This window comes from Mus caroli, chromosome 17, assembly GCF_900094665.2.
Source record: "Mus caroli chromosome 17, CAROLI_EIJ_v1.1, whole genome shotgun sequence".
In the NCBI taxonomy this organism is placed as follows: domain Eukaryota; kingdom Metazoa; phylum Chordata; class Mammalia; order Rodentia; family Muridae; genus Mus; species Mus caroli.
This window is the reverse complement of record NC_034586.1, coordinates 30,095,285-30,120,307: the sequence shown is the minus strand read 5'-3', so window position 1 is coordinate 30,120,307 and position 25,023 is coordinate 30,095,285. Positions and strand designations below refer to the sequence as shown.

The 25,023-nt window shown below is 47.6% G+C and overlaps 3 protein-coding genes across 5 annotated transcripts in view; 1 reads left to right on the top strand and 2 right to left on the bottom strand.

Annotated features, from left to right (window-relative positions):
• The window catches only part of Ndufa7 (NADH:ubiquinone oxidoreductase subunit A7), a 13,608-nt gene extending 4,850 nt beyond the window's left edge, over positions 1 to 8,758 (bottom strand). The window contains exons 1-3 of the mRNA XM_021186584.1: positions 8,655 to 8,758; positions 7,849 to 7,898; positions 3,775 to 3,924 (exon numbers count right to left, since the gene is read on the bottom strand). Coding sequence (XP_021042243.1) covers positions 3,775 to 3,924; positions 7,849 to 7,898; positions 8,655 to 8,705 — 251 coding nt within the window. The 5' untranslated portion in view covers positions 8,706 to 8,758. The remainder of the gene's footprint in view (positions 1 to 3,774; positions 3,925 to 7,848; positions 7,899 to 8,654) is intronic.
• A 19-nt stretch (positions 8,759 to 8,777) lies between these two features.
• On the top strand, positions 8,778 to 10,282 carry Rps28 (ribosomal protein S28). Of its 2 annotated transcripts, none has more exons than XM_021149011.2 (4): positions 8,778 to 8,901; positions 8,993 to 9,040; positions 10,001 to 10,134; positions 10,215 to 10,282. In XM_021149011.2, the coding sequence occupies exons 1-3, from the start codon at positions 8,863 to 8,865 to the stop codon at positions 10,121 to 10,123; spliced, it is 210 nt and encodes a 69-aa protein (XP_021004670.1). In that variant the 5' UTR covers positions 8,778 to 8,862; the 3' UTR covers positions 10,124 to 10,134; positions 10,215 to 10,282. The 2 variants fall into 2 exon arrangements, with proteins under 2 accessions (XP_021004670.1, XP_021042244.1); XM_021186585.2 differs by having other exon boundaries at positions 10,001 to 10,138.
• A 114-nt stretch (positions 10,283 to 10,396) lies between these two features.
• Kank3 (KN motif and ankyrin repeat domains 3) lies at positions 10,397 to 22,899 on the bottom strand. Of its 2 annotated transcripts, none has more exons than XM_021186547.2 (11): positions 22,834 to 22,899; positions 17,013 to 17,072; positions 14,823 to 16,073; positions 14,642 to 14,741; positions 14,265 to 14,465; positions 14,083 to 14,170; positions 13,275 to 13,491; positions 11,407 to 11,552; positions 11,116 to 11,316; positions 10,947 to 11,036; positions 10,397 to 10,649 (listed from the first exon to the last, which is right to left on the bottom strand). In XM_021186547.2, exons 2-11 carry the CDS (start codon positions 17,044 to 17,046, stop codon positions 10,599 to 10,601), a joined length of 2,379 nt encoding a protein of 792 aa, XP_021042206.1. In that variant the 5' UTR covers positions 17,047 to 17,072; positions 22,834 to 22,899; the 3' UTR covers positions 10,397 to 10,598. The 2 variants fall into 2 exon arrangements, with proteins under 2 accessions (XP_021042206.1, XP_029327177.1); XM_029471317.1 differs by lacking the exon at positions 22,834 to 22,899 and adding an exon at positions 20,438 to 20,683 and having other exon boundaries at positions 10,404 to 10,649.
• Between the last annotated feature and the right edge of the window lie 2,124 nt (positions 22,900 to 25,023).

The following is a 25,023-nucleotide window of genomic DNA, read 5'->3' as shown; positions in this document are numbered from 1 at the left end:
GGGAGGCAGGGGGATTATGAGGTCTAGTTCTCAGCTACATAGTAAATAGGAAGCCAACCTGGACTACATGCAAGGCTGTTCCAAAAAATAAAATAATAAATAGGTTGATGGCTAGGGAGATAGTTTAGTAGGTAAAAGTTCTTGCTGTGCCAGCCTGACAAACTATAACTAGAAACTAGAAACCAGATAAAAAGCTGCACGTGGTAGTGGGCATCTGTAACTCCAGAAGCAGTTGAGAGGCAGAGACAGCTCATGGGCCAACTACCTTCAGTACATAGCACAAGAGGAGAAACATACAAAACCTTGCCCAAACAAGGAAAGGAGAAAACCAACTCCCAAAAACTTTCCTCTGACCTCCACATGTGCTGTTACAGCTGCACCCATTCACTCTCTTTCTCACTGTCTCCTCTCTCCTCCTCCTTCCTCATATACACACACACACTCTACACACAAACTTTTTTTTAAATATAAAAAAGGTTGAGGGTACAACGAGAGAGTACAAAGCAAGCTTACTATCCCTACAGAAGACCTGAGCTCAGTTCCCAACACACACATCAGAGTCTCTAACTCCAGGGGATCCAAGGCCTCCAAGAGCACATGCATTCAAATGCACAGAGCTTCAGACGTGGAATTAAAAATACTAAGTTTTGGGACTGGAGAGACGGCTCAGCATGGGCTGCTCTTCCAGAAGACCCAGGTTATATTTTCAGCACTAACATGGCAGCTTACACAACCATCTGTTCATCTATTCTAGTGTCAGAGGACCAGTGCCAGGCATGCATGTGGTACAAAGATCTACTTGCAAGCAAAACATCCATACACTTAAAGTAAAAGTAAATGGGTTTGCTTGTTTGTCTGTTTTTCTGTGTAGGCCTGCCTGTTCTGGCACTCAAAAGATCCACCTGCCTCTGCTTCCCAAGGATTGGCATTAAAGGAGTGTGCCACCACAACCAGGAAAAAAAAATCTTGAATGAAAAGGCTGAGGAAGCCGGGCATGGTGGCGCACGCCTTTAATCCCAGCACTCGGGAGGCAGAGGCAGGCGGATTTCTGAGTTCGAGGCCAACCTGGTCTACAGAGTGAGTTCCAGGACAGCTAGGGCTACACAGAGAAACCCTGTCTCGAAAAAAACCAAAACCAAACCAAACCAAACCAAAAACAAACAAACCAACAAAAAAAGAAAACGCTGAGGAGTACCCAAAACCTCGAAGTGGGTGAGTTGTACGGCCTAGGCTGTTAGCCTCTCTGGGCATCGATTCTGCTTTTCAAGGATTGTCAGTGATCAAGAACAGCATGCATTCCACTCATCAAGTCAGTAAGAGCGCTACGATCAAGAGACAACAGTACAGTGTACTCACTCTAACTTTAGTTGGCTTTTCTTTGTGATTCCAGAAGTGGTCAGTATCTCATTCTGTGTGTACATGTTTCTGTGTGCAGGTCTATGAGTGTGCCCACGTCCATGTGTGTGTGTCTGTGTGTATATGCACATGCATATATCAAGTCTTTGTTAGGTCGGGAATTCTCCTAGGCTGGATGGCCATCAAGTCCAGGGATCCACCTGTCCCTGCCCCCACAATGCTGAGATTACAAGTGTACACTAGCAGACTCAGCTGGAGCTACAAACTGTAACTGTAACTCAGTCCCCAACTGAGCCGCAGCATCTTTTTTTAAAAGACTTATTTATTTTATGTATGTGAGTACATTGTCACTGTCTTCAGACACACCAGAAGAAGGCATCGGATCCCATTACAGATGGTTGTGAGCCACCATGTGGTTGCTGGAAATTGAACTCAGGATCCTAGAAGAGAAGTCAGTGCTCTTAACCACTGAGCCATCTCTCCAGCATCTTTAAAAAATAGCAATAATAACATAAGCCTCATGTGGTGGTACATGCTTTTAGTCCCAGCATTCAAAAGGCAGGGGCAGGCAGGTAGATAGATCTCTGTGAGTCTGACACCTGCCTGATCTAGAGTTCCAGGATTAACAGACTGTTACTCAGAGAAACCCTGTCTTAGACAAATAAATAGAGTGTCAAGAGGGTGAGGAGGTGGTCTATGTGTATGTAAATACATAGTCTACAGAGCAAGTTCTAGGACAGCCAAGGCTGTTTCTCTGTAGAAATCCTGTCATTCAGGAAGGAAGGAAAATGAGGGGTGGGGAAGGTGGTGGGTGTAGGGAGGGGTGTGTGTGTGTGTGTGTGTGTGTATGTGTACATGTACTTGTGAAAAGAGGCCACTGGACCCCTGGAAGCTGGAGTTACAGATGGTAAGCCAATCCACATGGGTGCTGAGAACAAACTCTGCTCCTCTCCAAGAGCATTAAACAATTTTAATCACTAGGCCATCTCTCCAGCCCGTGTGTTTGTTTGTGACAAGCGCTCTCTCTCTCTCTCTCTCTCTCTCTCTCTCTCTCTCTCTCTCTCTGAGTGTGTGTGTGTGTGTGTGTGTGTGTTTTGAAACAGGGTCTTAGTATGTACTCCCAATAGATCTGGAACTCAGTATGTAGACTAGGCTGGCCTCCAACTTGTAGCCATCCCTTGTGCTGGGATATAAGGTGTGTGCCACTGCATCTGGTCTCAGCATCTCATTCTTTTTTTCTAAGTGTATTGGTTGTCTATGTGTTTTGTAAGTCTATGTGTACAGGTATGTCTATAGATATGAGTAATTTGCCTACATGTATAAGTGTGTGTACCATTTGCATGTTTGGTACCTACAGAGCCAGAACAGAGCATCAGATCCTCTGGAACAGGAGTTAAGGAAAGTTATGAACTGCCACATAGGTGCTAGGAACCCTACCCATGTCCTCTGCAAGATCAACAAGTGTTCTTAAATGCTATTTTTCGCCAGTCCTTGAACCTCATTCTATAAACCAGAATGAGAGCTCTGTTAAATAGAGCAGAGGAGATTGGCTTTATAGACAGGAAAGGACTGAAGGAAACAGTACAAAGCCTAACAAAGAGATTGGTCAGTTCAAAGTTACCTTCCTTACAAAGGCTAAACCAGAGGGACCTTCATTATCATGCCAGCCAAAAACTGGTCTGCCAGGGAACTGACTGTGACCTGGTTTCTTAGAAGGCGAGATAAGCTTCACTCGGTGGCTTAGACGTCTATGCAAATGCCTTTCTGTCTTGGTCTGCTGGATCTAGTACAGAAACTCATTCCAGACTATGGCCTCCTATGAACCTCATGGGATACCACTGTCATCTCCAACTAAGAAAAGACCCCTGAGAACAGGGACCAAGTGGGTTGTTTTCCCTTGGGTTCCTTTGGGGTTCTTTTATCATCATCATTTTTGGACATGCATGACATGTCAGAAGTCAACTTGCAGGTACTGAATTTCTGCTTCCCACATGAATCCATGAGCTCAGGTCATCTAGTTTGACAGCAAGTGCCTTACCCACTAAGCCATCTTACCTTCCTCAACTTGTTTTAAGACTACCCCTAACTATATCACACAGAATGGCCTGGAACCTGTAAACTTCCTACCTCAGCCTGACTTCACTTCCCCAACACTGGGATTACAAACACACTGCCAGGCCCCTGCATTTCTTTTAACTTGGGTTCTGGGGATCAAACTCTCAATGCTCACAGGACAAGTAGCTTACTAAGTAAGTTATATTCTCAGCCCTGGCTTGAACTCTTGATTTTCTCAGCCTCAACCTCCTTATTTCAGGGATCACAATCCTGTCCCACTATACTAGGACTGCGGAAAGCATGTTTCTACCTGCCAAGGAAGAAAAGCCAGTAGCAGAGGGGATGGACACTGAGGATCCTTACCTCTCGGCTGTCTTGCCTGACACCAGGGCCTTTTGTGAGGACATGATGATTGAGGGAGGCACAACTTCCCGGCGGCCATCACGAGTACAGTAGTAATTGTTGGACAGCTTGTGACTGGGGCCCACGGGGAGTTTCGGAGGTGGCTGGGTCCTGAGGGAAAAAAACATTGGCACTGAAACAAAGTGACAGTCCCTCTCACTGCCACTCTCCTTTACAAGACTGAGGATTGGAGCTACAAGGGAGGCTGCAGGCCAAAGTCATGTCTTGCTGCATTACCATATTCTATACCTGGGTCTGGAACGAGAAACCAAGCAGCAGACACTAATCTCTATATAAAAAAGTCTTCAGCCAGGTTACAGACATGTGCTCCACCCCAGTCCCTCTAAGTCTCAAATATGGTTGGGTATAGAGGACCCTTACTGACGTTCCCAAGACAAAGAAGAGACCTAGACATGCTCCTATCCCCAACACAAAGCTAAGCTTAGCAGCAGCCTTCCTTCTACCTACATATGCTCACGAAAATCAGGTCAGAGTGCCCAACTGTGACCATCCCTCATCCAGCAATTGTAGTCTATAACACTGAAGCACAGCCCCAGATTACCCAACTGAAGTGCCTTTCTCCCCACCCCCAAAGGCTAAGTCATAGGACTTTTTAATTCCTTGTTATCTCAGGGACCCTTTAAATCACCCTGCTGGGATAAAGGCTTATTACTCAAAGAACACCTTGCCCTGGGAACTTATCCAAGTTCCTGCCCTTCCTGCCACTGTGTGGTCTACTGCCAAGATTCCCTGGAGAGGGAAGTAGAGGGGTTACATGGAACAAAGCTCAGTCTGGCCTCAGGCTAATCCTGAGCTTACCAAGAAGCCTAAAGCCTTGAAAGGAAACACTGAACTTCAAACAAAAAAGGAAAATTCCCAGGGACAAAGGTGGGTGCTCATAAACAGTTGGGTTTTATTTGTTTATTTGGCTACATTTCAAATTTGGCCGCCATTTTTACCCAGCAAGTTCTCCTTAAAAATGTAAAAGCCATTTTATTTTTTAAATAAAAAATATGGCAGAGCTGAGAAATGGCTTAGCAGTTAACACTGGCTGCTCTTCCAAAGGACAAGGTTTCTATTCCCAGCAGCCACATGGCACCTCACAACTGTCTGTCACTCCAGATCCAGGGTATCTGATAGCCTCACACAGACAGACATGAAGACAAAACACCAATGCACAGGAAGTGCAAGCAAAAGAATCAGCTTAAGGTCATTCTCAGCAACGGAAGCTCCACGTCAGCATGGATGACGTGAAACTGTCTAGAAAATATTAAACGAAAAAAGAAAAAACCACCAAAGGCTAGACAGTAGCTTAGCCATTAAGAGTAAATGCTATACAATCATAAGGAACAGAGTGTAGATCCCAGCAGACACAAAACAAGCACAGCACTCCACAAGTGCCTGCAACTCCAGTCCCATGGGATCCAATGCCTCCTCCTGGCTTCTGTATGCAAACAGGAGCATCTTCAGACACATATGCATAGAAACAATTTATATGACTTATGTAGTTTATTTAATAACGGGGGAGGTTGGGTTTTTTGTTTTTTTGAGATAAGATCTCTGGCTGTCCTAGAATTCTATATAGACCAGGCTGCTGGCCTCAGATTCAGAGTTCACGCGCCTCTGCATTCCAGTCCTAGGATTTAAAGGCCTGTACCACCATGCCTAGCTTAAAATGTCCTAAGACTGCCAGGCAGTGGTAGAGCACACCTTTAATCCCAGCACTCAAGGGGGTACAGACAGGCGACAGGAGGATCTCTGAGTTCTAGGTCAGCCTGGTCTACAAATAGAATTCCACAGCAGCCAGGGCTACATAAAGAAACCCCATCTCAAAAAACCTAAAAATTTCCTAAAATTAGCTGGAGTACATGCCTTTTAGTCCCAGTACTCAGGAAGCAGAGGAAGACAGATCTCTGATTGCAAGACCATCCTTGTCTACAAAGCAAGTTTCAGGATACCAAGGGCTACACAGAGAAACTCTGTCCAAAAAAAAAACAAAAAACCCTTTTAAAATTAAAAAAAGGTAAAGTGTGACATATGGCTGGATACTGACTGGACACACCACTACAGTCCCAGTACTCAAGAGACTGAAGCAGGAGAAGTCCAGAGCAGAGTTCCAGGACAGCCTGAGCTGCCCAGTGATACCCTGTCTTTTGAGGAAAAGACTGGAGCCTGGAGAGGTGGCACAATAGGCAGCACTTCTTGCAGAACACCCCAGTTCAGTTCCCAGCACCCATCCATAACTCCAGTTCCAGGAGATCCAACACCTTCTGGCCTCAGAGATATTGGATGCATATAATGCCTGTACAGTCATACATGTACATAAAACATCCACACACAAAACTAAATAAAACTTAAAAAAAAGTGATAGCCAGTCAGAGGGCTCAGCACGTAAAGGTGCTTGCCACCAAGCCTGATGACCTGACTTTAATCTCTGGGACCCAACAGTGGGAAGAAAAGAACTATTACCACAAGTTTTCCTGACCTATACACACACACACAAACATAAACAATAAATCCAGTAATATTAAAAAGGAAAAAGCTATAAAGCTCTAAAATGACTAACACATCTGTGAAACTTAGAATTTGCCTGAAGAACATATATGCTATGTTCACATATATGTTCATCTGTTCACAGCAAAGTAAAAAGAACATTTGTCCAATGCCAAGACCCAAGTGAACCACTAGAGGGCGCCTTTATCCCAAAGAAGCTGGCTCCTGCCTGTATTCCCAGTAAATCAGTGCAACTCCTTTCCCTTACACACGTTCAAGCCAACTAGGGGTCCATGCCAATCAGGACTACAGTGTAAGAGCCTGCCTCTGAACAGGCTTAGTAACACATGCCCAGCCAATTCAGCATGTGGAATTGATCAAAGTAAGACCTGCCTTAAATAAATAAATGTTGTTTTTATAAATGTTTTTTTAATGCATGCTGTATTTATCCCTCCCTGACAACATCCACAAAAGAAATAAAGACAATTATGAGGCTGTTGAGGCTCACTGGGTAGAGCACTTGTTACTCTTGGAGAGAACCAGAATTGGATTCCCACATAGTGGCTCACAATCACCCGAAACTCTAGTTCCAGGGGGTCTCATGCTATCTCCTGAACTCACAGGCGTCAGGCCCATATACATAAACTCATGCAGGCAGAACACACATATGAGTATAAATAAATCTAAAAATCTTTTAAGAAAAGAAGAAGATAGAATTTAAGTTGAGGGCTGGTGTAGTTCACTTGATAAAGGCGTCCCTTGCACTGCATAAACCTAGTATACTGCTATATACGTATAGCGGTATCTACTCCTGGAATCCCAGCACTTTGAAGACAGAAGCAGGATTATGAGTGTAAGGCCATACTGCAGCTACACGACAATTTTGAGACCAGACTGGGCAGTGTTTCAGATATTCCCCTTGGCGTCTGCTGGGCTTTCACATAAGGGCTCATTCTGAACTCAGCAAAGTGAGGTGGAGTCTCTGAGTGCTAAAGCCACCAACCCCACAAACCAAGAATACCCGTTTGTATTGGCATCCAAAAGTCTGAGGACATGGCAAAGACTCATCAATATATAAATGTGATCAAAACTGACTTTAAGCAATGACTTGGCCTACATGGGCCTCATCCTCCCCCTTCAGTAGCTTGAGAACATAGCATTTCATGTGTGTGGTCACAATGAAGACTGCAAATCTACCCAAGAGACCAACAAATAATACAATCGATCTCTTAACTAACTATTCCAAGACAGCCCAATGAAGTTAAAAGTAAATTTTTGCTTTCACAGCCTGACAAGAAAGATCTCTGCTCAATTCTCCAAGGAAAGTTCAAGAGAACAGCAAATTTAGGGTTTTTTCATGTTTGTTTTTTAGACAGGGGTTAACCTGAAACCCATCATGTAGATCAGGTAGGCCTTGAACTCAGAAATCAGCCTGCCTGTTTCCTGAGTGCTGGGATTAAGGACTGTACCACTATGGCCAGCCTTGGGTTTGGGTTTGGTGGAAGAATGTCAGGATGAGGGCAGCAAGCACGGCCTGCTCACCGCTTGGCGATCTCCTGGTAGCGCAGCTGTAGCTTCGCCTGCAGGTCTTGCTGTGGGAGGAGAGGAGAAGTCAGAAACTAGGGAACCCCAGGATAGGGTTAGCGAACAGAAGTAGCCAGTTAGGGTAAGTTTACAAGTCCTGCATATGAAGAAAGGGAGGGTCATGGCTTACAAAACTTTACTGCTAAGTTTTCCAGCCTTTCCAAGATCTAACCTAAAAAGCCTTCCTTTTAAAAAAAATCTTCTCTGTATATGGGTCAATATACTAAACATGCTTACCCTAACATTATGGGAATTCTCACCCAGACAGTTGCTTACTGAGCTCCAGTGCTAGATTACCTCCTTTCTTGGACCCTAAATTATCTCTCTCCTCTTATCCATCTCCAACCTCCTAGGAGCTGCAGAGATCTACAGCTTCCCTGGCCTCTTTGTTTTCTTCCAAAATCTAAAAACTGGTCCTCAGCCTTCCAAAAACAGGGGCACAAGATTCAAAGCTGATACGGGGATGAGGGAACACCTGGTCTGAGTGGAACGTGGCGAAGAGACAAATGAGGCGAAGAGAGAAAGGGATAGGAAGAGGGGCGGGCCGGGGTGGGGGTGGGGGTGAGCTAAAGTCAGGCAATCTAAGGCCAAGGAAATCCCAGTAACCCGGTCAAAATCATTTAGGACCTTGAGTCTGACTACTGGAGTCACAAATTCAGGGATCCTGGAATGTCCACTGAACTAAGGAGATATTAAGAGGGAGAGGATTCAAGGGCGTACAGAACCCAAATCCTTCCCGGCCCGGATCGGAACAGCACACGCACCCCAGACGCCCAGTTCCGCAGCTTTTGGATAACGCGAGTAGCGGACGCCATATTCCTTCCGCTCCGAAGGACGCTGGTGACGACTCTGCCCCGAGGATTCCTGGGTACCGCGTGCAGTCTCGCGAGAGCGAAAGGGAGGCGTGGTCAGAGCCGACTATAAAAAGCATCCCCTGCTCACGTGACTCCTCTCCGCCAGATCGCCGCCATCATGGACACGAGTCGCGTGCAGCCCATCAAGCTGGCTAGGGTGAGGCGACTGCGGGTGTTTAGAAGCCTGAATAAAGAGAGAAAGAAGAAAGGTCGACATGTCGAGCCTAACTGTCCCTTCTTTCCTGTAGGTAACCAAAGTGCTGGGCAGGACCGGTTCGCAGGGACAGTGCACGCAGGTGAGTGATGGGAACATTCGGACCACTTCCTGGGGTCGGAGCGGAGTCCTCCCGAGTACCAGGATTATAACTGGATTTGGTGACGTTTAATTCTAGTTGATAGGTTTAGGGAGGATATGAATTTGTAAGAAACCTGGATACCGTAGTAAGACTGCCTTTGAAAGCTTTTGGCGGGGGGCGGGGGGAGGAGGGTGTTCTAGACAGGGTTTCTCTGTGTAGCCCTGGCTGTCCTCGAACTGAGAAATCCGCCTGCCTCTGTCTCCCAAGTGCTGAGATTAAAGTCGTGGGGCCACCACTGCCCAACTAAAAGCTTTGGTTTTAAAGAGGTGGAGTTGGCGGGACCTATGTGTCAGTAGTAGACTTGCTTACCCTTACAAAGAACCCGAAAAAACTGAGTACTGAACTCAAAGCTAGTAATTAAAGGTGTCTAAGGAAGTTCACATGGCGTTCCAGGCAAGCTTAGGCTACAAAATGATCCAGTACCGAAAAAACCTGGGCCACTGTTGAGTGTGCTTGCCTCCGTCCACCACATAGAACAAGAATGGTAGGGCATCTCACCTACTCCAGGAGACAGACAAGCCTAGGCTAAAGATTTCCTGACCGTTCGTTCCCCTGGTTTATACCGAGGTCTCCCATCACAGCTACTTAAGAAACGTAAGGTAGGGGGATCCGTAGTTCAGGGCCAGCCAGAAGTAAGTCGGAGGCACACAGATAAATTTGTATTTGGGGAGGGTGTTGTAATTCCGGAAGGATCACAGGATTTCAGGGTCAGATCAGGCTACAGAGACCCTATGTGAGTGATTCAATGCCTTTGATCTGGCAAATGAGACTTTAAGAGTAACAAATGCTTGTAACTGCTGAACCATCTGACCTGACCAGCCCCGTCCCAGGCTCTGGTCCGTATTACCTTTCCACCCCACTAGTAAGTAGCAGCATTTAACTCTTGTATTGGGCTTGTAGGTGCGAGTGGAATTTATGGATGACACCAGCCGCTCTATCATCCGAAATGTCAAAGGCCCCGTTCGAGAGGGTGACGTGCTCACCCTATTGGAGTCAGAAAGAGAAGCTCGAAGGTTGCGTTGATCTTGCAGCTGGTGGGTAAGTGGCAACCCTTGGGAGGGACTTGTTAGGAGGTAAGAAAGGCACTCTATCTAATGCTTGGGTCTGTTTACAGGGTTCTGGATATCCACTACTTAGCCCACGGAATGATCTGCAACTGTTAAATAAAGCATTTATATTAATTCTTGTCTAGGAATTGGCTTTATTAAAAACTTCAGTGACCATGCACTCTGCTTTGAAAGCTCCCCCCCCCATAAGTGTTTGTTCCTTCTGCTTCCATCCACACAATACAAACTCAGTAGAAATATTTTTATTAAGAAGGATGTTTCATGAAGTGAGTGGGTTGAGGGATATGGCGTTACCCGGTTTTGCCTCACTCTTCCCCCTCAGCATTCTAACAAGCTAGAGGGAGCATCTTCACAAGGCGCCCCGCTGTGATTCAGACAGCAGAGAGAAGAGTCTCTAGATGTAGTTAGCAGCTCACAGAGGTGGAGGTTCCTCATTTGTCATTGCATTCCTTTGCAGTGGGAGACCCTGTGGAAGACTGTCCCTAGAACAAAGAAAAGGGGTCCTATAGGCAAAAGGCTGGTTTCAGACACCCACCGGGGGGGGCAGTGCAGTAGAAGGATGGAAGAAATAAGAAACCATCTTCCAAGCTTCCTAGGTTGAATCCATGTTAGATATCCTAGCTTGGTTGGTAAATAACTGGGATCGGTGATACAGGAGACCCAGCACTTGCCCATCCCCATTTGAGGCTTGCATGAAATAACTGACCTCTTTGGCAGTGTCTCCATCTTTGGTCTTCTGAAGGTGCTTAACATCTTTGTTTCTTGGGGACCACACTTACCTGGTGGTTTGATGTCAGGTGGGCATGGAGCAGTGCAGCTACCTCATCCTGTTCAGCCTCCAGTGCAATGGCCAGGGCACTTGTGCCCTCCTGAGAAGTAATAGGACATTGGTCCCTGGGCTACAGAGGCAAACACCACCACTACTCCAGGCCCTTGCTAGTGGCTCACATTGTCTAAGATGGTTAGGTCACAGCCTGGCTGGGCCAACAACAACTGAACTGTATCAAGGCGTCCATACTCGCTGGCACACATCAGTGCTGTGGCCCCATCAGCATCCTGTACATTGACATCAGCCCCGCATTCTAGCAAGGCAGCTACCATGTCCTGGTGGCCATGGCTGATGGCCAGCATGAGGGCTGTCTGTCCAGTCTGGGGAAAGAGAAAAGGAGGTCTCAAGTATTTTAAAAGTAGAAAGGGACACCACCTTACCTACCCATCAGGTCTGGAGTGTCTATGCACCTGGCTAGCCTTAGCATTGACATCACCCATACTGAAAAGTCTCTGGGCCACAGCCATGTCTTCCTCCTCTTGTCCTACAGAAGTGAGTGCAGCCAACATGAGTGCAGAGTAGCCAGCTCTATTCTGGTGATTCACATCACAGACCCCTGGGAAGAAGAAAGGTCACTTCATGTAAGCCTCAAATACTGATTTGTTTAGCGGGGACAGTGTTGGGTCTCCAAATCACAGATGGTGGGTAGGCATCTTTTATCCCAGGCTGACCACAGACAATGACAACCAATGAACTTGTACTGCTTCCAGCTCCCCAGCACTGAGACTGCTGGGTAAGAACTCTGCCAGTTGACAGGACTACATCCCTTGTCCCTCAGCCTGTGCATTCCTGTGCATACATGGTGTGGCTATGTGTAAGAACTATAAATGCAGAGATTAGAGAGACCTGAGTGTTCCCTACCTATCAGCTAGATTGGCAGCTAGTAAGGTCCTGTAGCCTCTACTACTCATAGCCCCAGAAATATACCACTGGCTTACATGTACTCTGAAAATGCTAAGTGTTCTTTCCTGTGTCTGTCCCTCTTTAAAAATAAAAGGTTTGCTAATTATAAGAACAGGACACAGACTTAAAACACTGGAGAATTTGCCAGATATGTAATTCCAGCACTTAAAATATTGGCCAGCCTGAGCTATATAGTTCCAGGCCTATACAGTGAGCCTTATCTCAAAAAATAAAGTAAAATTTAATAATTTAACTTTGCCAGGTGATGGTGGCACACACCTTTAATCCCAGCATTTAGGAGGAAGAGGCAGTTCAAATCCAGCCTAATCTACAGAGTACATTCTAGAGCAGCCAGGGCTAACAACTTGTAAGACTTTAAAAAAAAAATGCCATGCTGAGGTGAAGGTCCCAACAAAGAGAATAATGAAGTTAGTAACAGGTAAAGGTTAGTAATAGGTACCCTCTATGTTGTTTTATGAGTGGTCACTCTAGGATGGTGCTAGTACACACTAGATTTGGTAGTTAGGAATAGCCACGTGGGTGCCTCAGTGGGGCAGTAAGATGAGGCAGAATCCTAATGAGGCAAGTAAACAGTACTCCAGCTTGATGACAGTTAACCTAAACACTGTGAGCAGCACCCCGCCCCCCAGGGGATAGACAGTGGAGCCCAAAAACTCAGGAAACGGTAAGGCTTAGGTATTAGGTATATGCTTTTAATCCCAGCAGAGACAGGTGGGTCTTTCGTGAGTTCCAGGCTAGCCAGAGCCACAGACGGTGTCTCAGGAAAGAAAGAAACTGTCAAGGCCTAGAGATAATATGCCCAGGGAGGAAGGTGCTAAATTGAGGTCTCTGGTCTCAAAGCTGGTGTTTGGGGGGGCTGGGGAGCTAGCTCAGAACAGCTGAAGATAGAGTAATATCAAAAGGCCTCTATATCCTTGTAATTTCAGTATTTGGAAGGCAGAAGCAACAAGGTCCCAGATTTGAGGCCAGTCAGGGGCTAGATATCAAGACATAACGCCTTGATGGGTTATGTCTGGGTGCACAGAAGGGTTAGAACTACTGCAGGCTTGAGGACCACACTTGGATCCCAGCACCTACATAAAAGTTGAGCACCATTTGCAACTCCAAGGCTGGGGAGATGGAAACAGGTGGGATTTGCTGGCCAAACAGCTCCAGGTTCAATAGGAAGTTCAGTTTCAGAAAACAAAGCAGGGAGTCAGAAGAAAACACCCAATGCTGACTTCTTGCCAAGTGAACAGCAATTCACCCACCAAGAATAACTTAAGAGAGGCTCAATGGGACCCTCTGCTACTCATCTGTGCCCCTCAGTGATCCAACCTTCACCTGCCTTAGCCCTCTTCTCCACAACTCTGACCTGTATCCAGTAGCAGGCTGGAAATGGCGAGATTCCCATGAGACACGCTGTAATGCAGAGCTGTATTTCCATTGCCATCAGCCAGGTTCACCACATAAGCCAGCAGCTCAGGCCCCAGACTTTTCACCCCTCGAAGAATCCCAGCCACAGGCTCAGCCTGAGAGCGTTTTTGGCTGGACACTCGAAACCATTCCTGGGCCACAAGGCGTGCTGCATTCTGGCAGGACCAGGACAAAGAATTAATCAATGGTGAGAAAAAAATGGGAAAGGCCAAAAATAGTGTGTGTGTGGAAGACATCTTTGGTGACCCTAGTAAGCAAGGGAGGCCAATGCTTTCTAAGTAGGATGTCAAGAAACCAGGTGGAACTGGGCAGTGGTGACTCACGCCTTTAATCCCAGCACTTGGGAGGCAGAGGCAGGCGGTTCAAGGCCAGCCAGGGCTACACAGAGAAACTCTGACTCAAAAAAGAAAAAAAAGAAAAGAAACCAAGTGGAGAGCGGGAACCTCACTCACCCTCTTGGAGAAGGAGATACAGTCAGTGAAGTTCGAATGCTCAGGAAAATAAGACTTTATATTACGGGGAAATGGGAGTACCCACTTGCTCTTGAAGTGTCATGGATGGGACTGGGGCTCTGTTTACTTGAGGCTGTGGCTGGGCAGTCCAAGAAAAGGTCACAGCTCTCCTTGGGTAGGGTATCTCTTTGGAGAGGTTAGATCAAGTAAGGTCTTTCTAGTGAGAGGGGACCAAACTTGGTACTCCTGCTCTAGGAAACTCTGTCGGAGAGTAGAAATCTGGCCCACACTCACGCCATCTCTGCTGGTGACTCCACGTGGCCGGTTCAGCTGCTGATTCAGAGCAATGCAAGCCTCCCTCAAACGGGGGTTCAGTTCACACCTGCCAAGGAGGCCAGTCTAGACTCAGAATCCTGAACTGCGATGACCAGGAGGAAAGAGGCTATCCACATTCCAAATCTTTAGAGAAAGCTCACCTCCCTTCTCTCCCTGCTGTCAGCTCTGGATGTGTCTCAAGCTCGCAGTCCCCGGCATCTTTGTCATTGTGGGGGCCAGGGGTTCCAGCGTCAGATCCCCCACTGCTATCATCTCCTGATCCAGAAGAGCTACTCCTGGGGTGTTCAGCAACACCATCTTCATCATCGCTGTTGCCATCCTCACTGGAGGAGCTCTCATACCTAAGAACAGGATTGGAGGCCCTGTGGGCTCATTCAAGTGTTGAAGTGAGAGTGGCATTTTAAAGATGAGGAAACTGAGGACTATCAAAGCCACTTTATGAGCAGAGGGGCAGAACTGGGATTAATAGCCTGTGTCCCTGTGGCTGCTATGGAAAGAAAGGAGAGAAAGCGCTCACTCTCCGTTGAGGACCCCAACGAACTGCAGACTCTTGGGTCCCTGACTGGATTGTGCACCTGGAATACCATCTTTCTTCTTCATGATGGATTTGAGGATGCCTGGCAGGGAATCACATGAGAGCACTGAGTTTGACTTCAGCGACCTGGCAGGCCAGGGTTCAACCAGTAGTGGAGACTCACCAACAGGGGCCATCTCGTCTCCAGCCGTGGGTCTGGGCAGGTTCTCCACTGGCATCTCTGTCTGTGTGGTTTTCTCAGTGCAACCCAATGTAGTCTGGGCAGCAACGTCGCGAGACTGAGGCCTGGTCACTGCGGCCTCGTGGGCCTCCTCCAACTCTCTCAATCGGCCCCGCAAGAGTTCGCTCACCCCTCGCTGATGCTCCAAGCTGGTGCGGAGCAGTTCCAGCTCACGCTCTGCAGCCTCGGGCAACCCTAGGAGCTCCTCAGTCACCCACGTGTCCACCTCAACGGTCTCAGGGACCACCTCCACTCCAGCCTCCCCTGTCTCGGGTACTGCCTGGGCATCCACCTCTCGGGTCTCAGGCACGACTTCGGTGCCCGTCTCCCGAGTCCGGGGTTCCCCATCGGGTGTCCTAGACCCGGGGTCGAGCACCTGCAGCGCTCCTTCGCTGCGCCTGGCAGCCAACCCGTCGGGATCCTCTGCCCGGGGGCTAGCCCTGGAGCGCACTCCACGATCCGAGGTGGCCAGACGCTCGGTGAGGCGCCGAAGCTGGGCGAGCTTGTCTGGGCGCACCTCGATCTCTACTTCTTGTTCTGGCTGCACGCGCCCGGCCAGTAGCCGAGCCTTCTCGGCACGCAGCGCGCGCACCTGCTCCTGCAGCTCGGGCAGAGCGCGCGCCTGGTCCTCGAGCTCACGCAGGCGCCGCAGCGCCGCGGCCATCTGCTCCCTCACTAGCTGCAGCTGGGCAGGGCCCGGGGAAGCAAGGGCGGGGTTAGGGGCGGGGCTGCTACGGCCCGACCCGCGCGGACTGCGTGTGACTGCGCGGGCCGGGCTGAGCGCGCGCTCCCGAGCCTGCGCCTGCTCCAGTCGTCGGCTGGTCTCCAAGAGCGTGTGCTCGACGCGCGGATTGCGCGACAAGGAGCGTGGCGACAGCGGAGGTAGCGAGAGCCCCGGGAACGCACCAGGAGAGAGTGCACCCGAGGCTCCGCCGTCGTCACTGGCCAGGGATTCGCTGGAGGTCCAAGCTCCTGGGCTCCGCGCTCCCGCGAGGCCCGTTCGGGACCCGCGCGGGCGGCGTGCATGAGGAGGTCCTGGAGCTCGGCGAGAGGCAGGGCCACGCTCGATTTCCTCCACGTATTTGAGGAAGTCCAGGTCCAAGTGGAAGCCATAGGGCGTCTCCACAGAGTAGGGAGAGCTAGGGCTGCGGGTACTTCCAGTGGGGCCTGGGTACAGGGGAGGGCCGCCCAGGTCTGTGGTATAACAGGAGGGTTGAGAGAGAAGGGTTGAGTCAAACCAAGAAGCTCCCAAAGAGAGTGAACAAACATGTTTCCTCATCCCTTGTCCCTGCGATGCACCTGTACTGCTGCCAGAGCTCAAGACCACACCCGAGGCTTGCAGGCGTACCTGCACACGATGGGCATACAACCATGTTTAAGCACCCACTATGTGGCAAATACTTATATTCTTGGGACACTATAATAAGGAAGACAATATCTTGACCCCTTGTTAGCTATAAATAGACACAATCATTTCAAATGATTTTCAAAGCACTAATACATGGTGAATTACAGAACCACTGCAGGAGCCAACTTTGGCGCTCACGTCAGAAAAAAATTTCCTGTGGCAGGAACTTAAGATTGAGCGCTTCATAAGGCAGAAGCAGCTGCAAGAGCAGAAGGTTCCAAGAAGGAAAAAACAGCCCATGGAAGACAGTAGACTGTAGAGTGACGGATGGAATTCAGATGTCTTCAGAATGGTGGGGGGGGGGGGGGAGAACTAAAGGATGGGCAGAGGGCACAATGGGGGGTCTCTCCTAGACAACCACGGGGAGTTGGGACATTAATTATGGGGGCTGTTATGACTGGTTTTTAAACAGAACCATTATGTTTGCTAATAATGCTTTTTTGTTGTTGTTTGTTTGTTTGTTTTTTCGAGACAGGGTTTCTCTGTATAGCTTTTTGGCTGTCCTGGAACTCACTTTGTAGACCAGGCTGGCCTCGAACTCAGAAATCTGCCTGCCTCTGCCTCCCAAGTGCTGGGATTAAAGGCATGCGCCACCACCGCTTTTGGAAATGGCTAAGTGGCTACTGTGTTAATAAAAATAAAAGGGAATTGCTGAGCTATATCCATATATACAAGCACCCAATGTGGATCTGGGTAAATACATTTACCTCATTTTGTAAACTCACCAGGAAGATTCTGATTCAGGACAAACTTGGCCATGTTTCCTGGAGCAGCCACCAGACAGCCTGAAAAAATGTCCCCCAGAAAAGTAAGGGTACAAATCCAGTCCTGCCCCTTGCTTTGACCCTGATATTAGCTACACCACCATTGAAACTTTGAGCAAACAGTTAGTTACACTACATTGAAACTTTGAACCTCACCCACCCCCCAGGTTCTCCTCCTCCCCTTTGGAACCTCGGAACTGCTCTGCAACAGATGGATTCCAAGTGCTCTACCACTTTTGCTTTTGAGATAAAATATCGCTATGTGGCTAATACTGGTCTACAAATCGTGATCCTGCCTGAGCCTCTCAAGTTCTGGGATGACAAATACGTGCCACCATGTTTAGCCAAAATTTGAAGTTTATGAAGTATGAGCACCCAAGTTGCAAAGCTGGGAAGAAGGAAGCAAGAAAGACATGAAGCAAAGAAAAACAAGAAAGTGGAAGTACTGCAGACTCTGGAAACTGAACTAGAGTATCACAGTTAAGAGCTAGGCACAGTAGTGCACTCCTTTAATACCAGCACTTAGAAGGCAGATCTTGGGTTGGTGAGATGGCTTAGTGGGTAAGAGCACCCGACTGCTCTTCCGAAGGTCCGGAGTTCAAATCCCAGCAACCACATGGTGGCTCACAACCATCCGTAACATCTGACTCCCTCTTCTGGAGTGTCTGAAGATAGCGACAGTGTCCTTACATATAATAAATAAGTAAATTAAAAAAAAAAAAAAAGAAGAAGAAGAAGGTGGATCTCAGAGTGTGAGGCCAGTCTGGTCTACATAGTAAGTTCCAGGACATTCAGAACTACATAGTAAGATACTCTAGGGGAGGAGGGGTAGTGAGGGGGGGAGGCGGGCCCAGAGAGATGGCTCAGAGGTTAAGAGCACTTCCAGAAGTTCTGAGTGCAATTCCCAGCAACCATATGGTGGTTCACAACCATCTGTAATGGGATCCGATGCCCTCTTCTGAAGACAGCAACAGTGTACTCATATAAATAAAATAAATAATTCTTAAAAAAGGTACAAGATAAGCCTAAGCAACTTAGATCCTGTCTCAAACATGAAAACAGAGCTGAAAATATAGTTCAATGGCCAAATGCTCACCTATCATTCTCCAGGTTCAACCCCCATTTTTCTTAAGAGAAATGGTAAGATTTAATTTTGTGTAGAATTTTAACCAAGGTTACTCACAAACCCCCTTGTAGGAACGATAGATACAAAGTATAACTCTAGCTAAGTCTCTGTGCCTCGATAGTTGAACACCTGTCTCTCTGGAATGTCTCTAGTACAGGCAAACACCAGCACCAAAAGAGGCAAAGCTGTAACTCTCCATGAGGAGTTCAGTGAGCAGGACTTCTCAGACGACATATGAAGGCTAAGAAAATGAGAGTCTAGAACTGGGGATTTGCCTGGCATACACAAGGACATGAATTTGATCTGGAGCAGCACCCAAAAAGCAACAAATCCTGGGCTGGAGATGTAGTTCACTAGGTAGAATACTTGTCTAGCACCCACGAAGCCCTTGGCTACTGACTAGTGGTGAATGCCCATCACTCAAGAGGTAGAAGCAGGAAGATCAGGAGTTCAAAATCATCTTCAGCTACATAAGATTTGAAGCTAGTCTGGAATACATAAGAGCCTATCTCAGAAAAGTCGGTTGGAGAGATGGCTCCGTAGCTGAGACCACTTAACTATCCTTACAAAGGACTCAGTTCCCAGCACCCACCCTGGACAGACAGCTCACAAGCACTTGTAATTCCAGTTCCGGGGATCCAACAGTCTTCTGACCCGGAGGACACTTGTACGCTCATGGTCTACATACATACACTCAGATACATTCATATATAATAAAAAACAAAATTTTAAAGAAAAGAAGGGGCTGAAGAGTTGAGTAATTGTTACTCTTCCAGAGGACCCAAGTTTGGTTGCCAGCACTCACATAGTGGCTTACAACTTCCTATAACTCCAGTTCCAGTGTATTCAGTGCCCTCTTCTGCCACACACGTGAAGTGCATACGTAAATGCAGGCAAACACTCATGTGCATAAAATAACTTTTTTAAGGAAGGGAGGAATAAAGTAAAGAAAGCAAGCCAGATGTGGTGGTACACTGTAAGCCTTCCTTCCACTCAGGAGGCTAAGATAGGAAGACAGATCAGGCTGGGCTACAAGCAAGGCTAAGTTGTACACTGAAAAACTATTTCCGAAAGAGGAAGAGCAGGTAGAGTGGGAAGGAATGAAATCACATGTAATGGATCAAGCATTAAATCTAGAACTTTAATCCCAGCACTCAGAAGCTGGAGAATACCAGTGGGTTCTCAGACAACCAAAGGTACCTAGAGAGACCCTGTCTCAAAAACCAGAAACAGGATAGGATATGGACAGGGACGTAGTTTCAGGCACTGCATTGTTGTAACACGCATAAGGACCTGTGTTCAATCCTCAATGCCTAGCATCCCCATATACATGCAAAAATGGACAAAAAAGGAATGATGAGAGGGTGGGACTTTGGGTACCCACATGAAAAGCCTTCGGGGAGCAGAAAGTGGCTCACCTTGATTATCTACCGTATACTCTCCCTGAGTAGCCCCCGTAGAATTCTGCACCATGGATTATTGGTGGCAATTTACAGAGCAATTAAGTCCACTGCCTATGTGAAAAACCTTTCAGTTTAGGTTCTCTCCACCTTCTAGGGACCCCTTGTTTGTAGTGACCAGTCAAGCCCTTGACTGTGTAGTTTTACATCGAGCAGACCCAACCCATCTTCTTGCTAACCAGCCCTCTGCTTCAAACAACTAAAAACCCAGCCACTCTTTCCAGCTTCTCAAATTCTGCATGGCGATCTGAGTGCCAGACATTACTAGCTCTTCAGCACCCATCAGCATGACTAACACATCGCCCTCTCCACTGCTGAGAGAACCCCCTTCTACTCTCTGAGCTCCCTCCTCTAACCCTTCCCCTGTCCAACCTAAGGCTCTGAAGTTTCCCTCCCCACCCCAAGCAGCTGTTTCCTGTCCCCTCACACCGGCTACAAGGGCAGGACAGCAGGTCACCATGGAGGACAGCCAGTGCCTCTCAGGACTTGTTTTTAGGAAACTGCCAGGGAAAAACTGAGCTTCAGAAAAAACCTGGACCAGGGCTCAGAGGTCTGAAACTGCCTTTTGCACAGCTGCAGTGTGATCCTGTGCAGTCTGCCCCTTCCTCCAGAAACCTGGTCATATCCGAATCCAAAGCAACAGGACAGAGAAAGCAGCCCCAGGTCATTTTTAAGACTGAAGCATCCAGGCACAAAGACTGAACTGAGACATAGGGCAGAGATTACTAGAGTGGTAAACAACAATAAGGTTGCTGTTTGCTTTTAATTTGGGTGGTTTGGGGCTGTGTGTGGGTATTTACCCGTGGATGCCAAAAGCTGTAGCTTTCCTGGAGCTGGAGTCACAGGTGTGAGCCGACTAAGACAGCTGGAATCAAATGACAAGGGTCATACTCAATCGTAAGCACTGAGTCATCTTTCCAGCCCATTAGTTTTGTTTTCTTTGGTTTTTTTTGAGACAAGGTCTCAGGAAGCCTAGGCTGGCCTCCAGCTCCTTCCATAGTTGACAATGAACTCAACTCCCCTCCCTCCAACCCTTGAGTGCTGAGATGATCACGTGTGCTTTACCACACCTGGCTTGTGCAGTGCTGGAGATGGAGCACAAGGCTTTCCATGCACACTAAGCAAATACTGTAATAACAGAGCTACTGCCACAGCCTCAGTTTCCCTCTTTTACATATGGATCAGCTTCGTTTTGTTCTGTTTTGTGTTTGAGAAAAATTCTCCCTATGTATCTAGACCAGGCTGGCCTTGAACTCACAGAACTTGTTCTGTCTCTCCCTGCTGAGTGCTGCCCTGTTTGCTTTTTGTTTTATTTTATGTATTTAAGACAGGGTCTCACGTTGCAAAGTTAGCTGGCCTGAAATTTGCTATGTAAATCAGGATGGCCTCTAACAGAGATTCCCCTGTCTCTGCTTCTGGAATGCTAGGATTTCAGGCATGCACCACCACCATGCCTGAAGGCCTGTATTTATTTATTTATTTATTATTTATTCCAATTCCAATTTTTCCTACCTCAGTCTTCCACATGCTAGGATTTCAGGCATATACCACTACGCCCAAATGAATGCTTTTTTTTTTTTTTTTTTAAATTTGTCCTCAGCCCCACTGACACAAGCTAGGTGAGTTTTAAGCTACACCACTAACCCCTTTTTAATTTTTTTTTTTTTTTACATTTTATTTATTTTATGTAGGAGGTGTAAGGGTGGGTGGGCACAAGGATGCCATGGGGTGAGAGTGGAGGTCAGAGGGCAGCTCTCTCCTTACACCGAGTAAATCCCAGGGATGCAACAAGGATGTCATTACCTGATCAAGTACCTTTACTGGCCAATCCCCTTTACTAAATTGTTTAAACAGGCGTTGAACTCACTCTGCAGCTCTCAGACAGGCCTTCAACTTTCTTTCTTTCTTTCTTTTCTTTTCTTTCTTTCTCTTTTTTTTTTTTTTTTTTTTTTTTTTTTTTTTTTTTGGTTTTTCGAGACAGCGTTTCTCTGTATAGCCCTGGCTGTCTTGGAACTCACTTTGTAGACCAGACTGGCCTCGAACTCAGAAATCCACTTGCCTCTGCCTCCTGAGTGCTGGGATTAAAGGCGAGCGCCACCAGGTCCGGTGCCTTCAACTTTCAATCATCCTACCAGGACCTCTCAGGTAACTAGGATAATAGGTGCTTTTGGAAAGATTCCCTTTTGCTCCCCTAGAAACTGCAGGGAACCTAGGCCACATATCATCCTCCCAGCTCACAGCTGTCAGTTCCTGCCTTGGGAGTAAGGAGTGTGGTGGGGCAAGCCAACATTAGACTGCTACACAAGCCAGTGCCTCCCGGAGTAGGGCGTGTAGCTGCCCTCATATCTCCCACACTGCCTGGCTATCAAAGTTAAATCCGGATCCCCTGCCTGAGACCCCCTCATTAGGCTGTCAGAGCTGAAGCCACACGCCCCCACACCCAGCCCTGGGACTATTTCGGGACACAGAGCTGCGATCAGTCTAGAGAGCTGTGATCAGGAGAGCTGTCATCAGGAAACCTGAAGGACAGGACACAGAGCATGCATACCCGAGGTCCTGAAGAAGTTACGTCTTACTGATAGAAGGCTCTAGGTGGTGGGAGCCCTTCATGTTGGGATGGGATTCTCAAACGCAGGATGGGGGAGAGAGCTAGATGATGGCAGGACAAGGGGTCCTTGAGTCATCACACACACACACACACACCTCCCCAAACATACAGAACCAAGTCAGCTTAGAAAAGACAGGGCAGTTTCCTACAGGAAAAACCGCTGGGCGGTTCCATCCGCTGCTATTGTCAGTAGGTCCGGGGGGTGGGGGACATCCGTTCCTCCCTCCAACACCGTTTCCGTACCATCCGCCCACTCCACCCCACTGCAAGAAACCCATTCCCAGGTCTTCAAGCCAACTCTGGGGAAGGGTCCCATAAGGCATCTGGGAGACTACAGTGCGCACAAGTTCCTCCGGTTAGGTCCTGGATGGCCATGTGGTGGCGATCTGCCTAATAATCTAGGGTCCCCCCTCCCCGGTCGGCTTTAAACCACCTGAGGCTCCCAATGTCCAAATGGCCACCATTACAGGACACGGCGCCCACCCCGTTGCAACGCACAGAACCCATAGAAGGGGGCTAAAAGCATCACGCCCCTCCCGGACACTTGGGTCCACTGTTCCCCTCTAGGACTCGCGTGGTTGACTTTACCTGAATGAGAAGCCGCGGCAGCGCCCGCACCGCACCCGAGCCCGCCCCCTCGAAGCTCCGCACGGGTTATCAAGGCTTTCACCCCTTACTGACGGCTTTTTCAGCCAACCAGAGCTCGAATCTAACTGAACTATCCAATTGTAAGACAGAGTGAGCCATCTGGGCGGGGCGGGGGTGGGGACCCGCCTGAGGGCGGGCCTACAGTAGGATCTGAGAAGACGAGAGCAGGGCAGTGGGATGCTGTTCAGCTAGCTACCTCTAAATTCTGCCTGGTCCAGGAGTAAGAAAAAGAGGTTTCACAGGACAGTAGGGGGCTACAGGAAAAATCTAAGCAAACTATTCTAATAGGATTTATGTAACGAGTTTAATTCCTACTGTCTTACTGAAGTCCTAAGAGCCTGGATCTTGTCCACCGCAGGACCTTTGCATATATTGTGCCATATTATCTATATGTGATACTTCTCTATATTTCTAAGTGTTCAATCTATGTGCCCCTGAAATCTATGTGCCACAAGACAACAAAACAAAAAACAAACAGAAACCTTAGCATAGCCTTTTCTTAGTCATTATCATTGCCATAGCAATGGTTTATTAACTAAATAGCAATTTTCTTTAGTAGAAAGGCAAGGTTACTACCATCACCCCTGCTAGACATTTTAGGATCAGGAAACTTTTTACCCACTGCCTCAGGCATACACTAGTTACTTAATAAATGTCTGCTCTACTGGAGATATCTAACTCAATGGTACAGAACTTGTCTAGCGCACCTACCACAATAGATAGGTAGGAAGACAGACAGACAGAGACAGATAGACAGAGGAAAATAATGTAAAGATAATAGACACATACAGACGTACTTATAAACATACTGAGATTATAGATCAAAAATTTGTCACAGAAATGAATTAAAATTACATTTGTGAAGGTCAGTGAGGTGACTTAGCATGTAAAGGTGCTTGCTGCCAAGCTTGACGATCTGGGTTTGATCCCTAGGACCATGTAATGCAAAGAAAGACCCAACTCCTACAAGTTGTCTTCAGATCTCCATCGTGTGCTATATACATCAACCTATGCACATATATACCATATATCAATACAACTCTTTAACTAGGCAGTGGTGGCACATGCCTTTAATCCCAGCACTTGGGAGGTAGAGGCAGGCAGATTTCTGAGTTTGAGGCCAGCCTGGTCTACAGAGTGAATTCCAGGACAGCCAGGGCTACACAGAGAAACCCTGTCTAGGAAAAAAAAAAAAAAAAAGAAAAGAAAAAAAGAAAAAAAAAGTACATTTAACTTTAACTCATTTGGAGTATGATCTGATCAAAAGCTACTACAAATTGTTTATTTGTTTGTTTGCTTGTTTGTTTTTTCCTCTTGACATAGCTAGCTGATTTTGTGTCAGGCTAAGGAATCACTGAGATCTCTGGGCCTTGTGCCTTTCAAGCCAAGGTTCCTGTGAAGGAGTAATGAGTACTCTGAAAAAGAGAAAAAGAGATGCAAGATCCTCATCTGTACCGAATGGAGAATTTAGGGTTTAGGGGAAACGTTGTGGAAGGCAGCTTTCAAGGTGACACTTAAAAGGAGGATACTCCAGGCAAAGATAAGAAGTATAAAACTCCCTCACTGGGACCTTGAACTAGATTTGTCAGCAAGAAATAAGTTGGCGGGATACCAGGGAGGTTTGTTTGTTCCCAGTTTCAGGCAAGGGGTTGGCTTTTTAGTTTGTTTTAGTTTTTGTGGGAACTAAAAGGGGTAGGTGAAGGGGGGAAGGGAGGATAGCCCACGTCTGGCCAGAGTTCCTCCTATGCTCTGGGCAGGCAGACGTGGGAGGGCTGCCAGACGCTTTCCACTGGGCCCCGGGTGGGCATCTAAGCCACTGACCCCACTCTACGGGGGGTGGACAAGGGGCAGCCCCGACCAGGGCCCCAGGACAACACCCTGTAGCCCCGGGGTTATAGGAGAGAGGGCTGAGAGAGAGAGGTTCCCACACAGGCGAGAGTCTATGGTTTTAGAGCTTTATTGTAGAAAGGCAGGGGGAAAGAGAGAAGGTGGAAAGAGAAAAAGAGACCAGCCATGGCCAAGAGGAGAGAAGGGGGAAAGGGAGAGAGAGAAGAAAGGCTAGAGAGTAAGAGGGAGAGAGAGGAAAAGGAGAACATGAGGAGAGGAGAGGAGAGGAGAGGAGAGGAGAGG

Excerpts from the sequence above, each read along its gene's own strand:
- Rps28 (XM_021149011.2), top strand. The coding sequence starts at position 8,863 with ATGGACACGAGTCGCGTGCAGCCCATCAAGCTGGCTAGG. Across the intron at positions 8,902-8,992 it reads AGCCCATCAAGCTGGCTAGG|GTAACCAAAGTGCTGGGCAG; the intron begins GTGAGGCGACTG and ends TCTTTCCTGTAG. Across the intron at positions 9,041-10,000 it reads CGCAGGGACAGTGCACGCAG|GTGCGAGTGGAATTTATGGA; the intron begins GTGAGTGATGGG and ends TTGGGCTTGTAG.
- Kank3 (XM_021186547.2), bottom strand. The coding sequence starts at position 17,046 with ATGGCCAAGTTTGTCCTGAATCAGAATCTTCCTG. Across the intron at positions 11,553-13,274 it reads CAGCCTGCTACTGGATACAG|GGGTCTGTGATGTGAATCAC; the intron begins GTCAGAGTTGTG and ends TCTTCTTCCCAG. Across the intron at positions 11,317-11,406 it reads TCAATGCTAAGGCTAGCCAG|ACTGGACAGACAGCCCTCAT; the intron begins GTGCATAGACAC and ends CTCTTTCCCCAG.